We start from the raw sequence: 3,530 nt of genomic DNA on the forward strand, positions 1-3,530 counted from the left end.
CCTTGCCTCGAAGATAAAGAAATCCTGAGTAAGGAGAGAGATTCTCCACACGAACGAACGACCCGTCAGGTTCGAACTGACTTAGGTTGGACCAGGACTCACCTATCTCCACCAAGAAGGAATCGCTTTGGTTACGCAGTTCAGTTGGCGATAAAAGCCAACCTAATCTGCGGGCCGGTAGGCCAGCCAACTAACTCTTCAAATGAAGAACTTATTTCCCCACATCTATCTCTATGAAACTTCCTTCATAGTTAGGAGAGGTTTTTTTTAGCTTTTTGTCTCTTTTACCGCAGGAAGTTCTCCAAAAGTATGAAAGGCCGGAGGGATTTGTACCAACCATTCTAGTGTGGTTGGATTCTGTTCAACAGCCCAAGGACTTTCCGCACATTTTTGGTTCTTTCCACTATTTGAAGTGATTGCGACAACTACGAAGAAACGACGAATCCCAACTACGGATATATAAGAACCAAAACTGCTCAGAGAATTCCATCCAGCATAAGCATCTGGATAATCTGGAATGCGACGTGGCATACCCGAAAGCCCTAAGAAATGCATGGGAAAGAAGGTCAGATTAACCCCCAAAAAAGTGATCCAAAAATGGATTTGGCCTAAAGTTTCAGGATATGTCCGACCAAAGATTTTACACACCCAATAGTAAAATCCAGCAAATAAAGCAAAAACGGCTCCCGTAGAAAGTACATAATGGAAATGTGCAACCACATAATAAGTATCATGTAGAGCAATGTCTAGCCCAGAGTTTGCTAGAACTATTCCAGTGAGCCCTCCTATGGTGAACAAAAAGATGAACCCTACAGCAAATAACATGGGTGTTTTGTATTGTATCGAACCTCCCCACATGGTAGCGATCCAACTAAAGATTTTGATTCCTGTGGGCACAGCTATGATCATGGTAGCTGCGGTGAAGTAGGCACGCGTATCAACGTCTAAGCCCACAGTAAACATATGATGAGCCCAAACTACAAATCCAAGAACACCTATACTTATCATGGCATAAACCATGCCTAGATACCCGAAGACCGGTTTTCTTGAAAAGGTCGATACGATATGACTAATAATACCAAATCCAGGAAGAATGAGAATATACACCTCTGGATGACCGAAGAACCAAAAGAGATGCTGGTATAATATTGGGTCTCCCCCTCCTGCAGGATCAAAAAAGGTTGTATTAAAGTTTCGATCGGTTAATAACATTGTAATTGCCCCCGCCAGTACCGGAAGTGATAATAAAAGTAGGAATGCTGTCACTAGAACGGACCACACAAAAAGTGGTAATCTATGCATAGTCATTCCAGGTCCAGGCATGTTGAAGATAGTTGTTATAAAATTGATAGAACCTAAAATTGATGAAATACCTGATAGATGAAGACTAAAAATTGCTAAATCAACTGCTCCTCCAGAATGACTGGTAATACCACTTAAGGGCGGATAGACTGTCCACCCAGTGCCGCTGCCCACTTCTACTAAGGATGAGCTTAATAGGAGGAAGAGACTTGGTGGCCACAACCAGAATGATATATTATTTAATCGTGGACATGCCATGTCAGGTGCACCTATCAGAATTGGAACAAACCAATTACCAAATCCACCTATCATCGCCAGCATAACCATAAAAAGGATCATTAAAAAAGCATGAGCCGTTATTAAAACATTATAAAGTTGATGATTCCCACCAAGAATTTGATCGCCGGGTCGGGCTAATTCCATACGAATCAGTACAGAGAAGCATGTGCCCATCACTCCTGCAATGGCACCGAAGATGAAATAGAGAGTCCCAATATCCTTGTGGTTAGTAGAGAAGAGCCATCGAACCATATTTGTCATTTTTTATTTGAGAAATGAAAACTTTCCTTATCAAAGAGGGGCCGGGGGGCTGGAAGAGAAAAGAAAGAGGGGCCCGCCCGGGGGCTGGAAGAGAAAAGAATCAGAATTACTGAGCTACCCCGCTCTTTTTTTCTAATTCCCTTCTAAGATCCTCCGACTTAAACAAGTCGAGAGCATGCTCGTGCTCAGCTCTTTCGAGACTTGCCTTGCTCTTGGGGATTTCTTCCCATTGGATCCTCTGTTCCACTTCCAGGCACCTCCTTGCGGAGCTTTCCGCCTCAAGGAGATCCCGGTTGTGGGAAACAACATCTCTAAAGAAAACAGATCCTCCCTCATTCTCCCGCAGATCTTGATAAGACGCTTGGAGAACAGTGAAAGAATCAGTTGTGTGAATATGGTCCAGATAGGAACGAAGCCCTTCATCGACCAAGTAGGGCTCGATCGGTAGATAAGGCCCTATTCTTTGATAAAGCACCACAAATTCCTGAATGACATCTTCACTAGTAAAAAAAGACACATCCGTGACATTTTGGGCCGAACGAAATTTTTTCTGTCATACATATGACACTTCTATGACGATAATTGTGACAAAACCCGGTATCATCATAGATGTGGTGGGCTCCTACTTCTATGACAAAAAATCATGACAGAAAATGGGCTTTTCATCCTGGGCGGGCCGGAGATGCAGCTGCATGACATTGTTTGGGCCGTCCATGACGGAAAAAACCGTGGTAGAAGCAAGGGCGAGGAAAATTTCAGAGAGTTCCCGGTTACGGTGGGAGGTCGGGGGCCGAGCGATGCGCGTTTCTCTCATACACGTACGCGCGTGTGTGCGAGGCGTTGGCTCTAACTGAACCCGAGCGAGGCGTTGGGCTCTAACTGAACCCGAGCGATTGCACTGCAGGCTACGCGTTACTGAACCCGAGCGATCGATCGATGGTTGTTAACTGAACCCGATCGAGCGATTCCTCCGCTACTGCTGCTAACTGAAGCCGATCGATTGGATGAACAGTGAGCGTTGCAGGGGGGTTGGATGAACAGTGAGCGGTGGCGTTGCCTCTAGATGAACAGGACCCCGTGGTGTGGAGGGCTGGATGAATAGTAGATGGTGGAGGGGTGCCCGTGGAGGGGTGGTTGAACATGACCCTGTGGTGTGGAGGGCTGGATGAACAGTAGACGGTGGAGGGGTGCCCGTGGAGGGGTGGTTGAACAGTAGCCGGTGGAGTACCGCGCGGTGGAGGCTGGATGAACAGGAGCCCGTGGAGGCTGGAGGAGGTCGACGGTAGCCCGTGGAGGCTGGAGGAGGTCGACGGTGGAGATGAACAGTATCCCGTGGAGTCCCGTTTTGCTGTACGCCGCACCCCTCCCGATGAACAGGACCCCCGTTTCGACCGTAGGAGGTCCGTTTCGTCCGTTTTTTGGTACGCCACACCCCTCCCGATCAACAGGACCCCCGTTTCGACCGTAGGAGGTCCGTTTCCTCCGTTTTGCGGTACGCCACACCCCTCCCGATCAACAGGACCCCCGTTTCGATCGTAGGAGGTCCGTTTCCTCCGTTTTGCGGTATGCCACACCCCTCCCCATGAACAGTAGCCTGTGGAGTAGCGCGCGGTGGAGGCGGGATGAATAGGAGCCCGTGGAGGAACAGTCACAGGTGGAGGTTGGAGGAGGTCGACGGTGGATGAAGA

The 3,530-nt window shown here is 47.9% G+C and overlaps 1 protein-coding gene across 1 annotated transcript in view; it reads right to left on the reverse strand.

Moving 5' to 3' along the window:
- Nucleotides 1–267: 267 nt before the first annotated feature.
- The window catches only part of LOC123142628 (cytochrome c oxidase subunit 1-like), a 25,377-nt gene continuing 22,114 nt past the window's right edge, over nucleotides 268–3,530 (reverse strand). The window contains exons 2-4 of the mRNA XM_044561457.1: nucleotides 1,962–2,342; nucleotides 1,374–1,573; nucleotides 268–1,163 (exon numbers count right to left, since the gene is read on the reverse strand). Of these exons, the coding sequence (XP_044417392.1) occupies nucleotides 268–1,163; nucleotides 1,374–1,573; nucleotides 1,962–2,342 (1,477 nt within the window). The remainder of the gene's footprint in view (nucleotides 1,164–1,373; nucleotides 1,574–1,961; nucleotides 2,343–3,530) is intronic.

Source organism: Triticum aestivum, chromosome 6D, assembly GCF_018294505.1.
Source record: "Triticum aestivum cultivar Chinese Spring chromosome 6D, IWGSC CS RefSeq v2.1, whole genome shotgun sequence".
Classification (NCBI taxonomy): Eukaryota; Viridiplantae; Streptophyta; class Magnoliopsida; order Poales; family Poaceae; genus Triticum; species Triticum aestivum.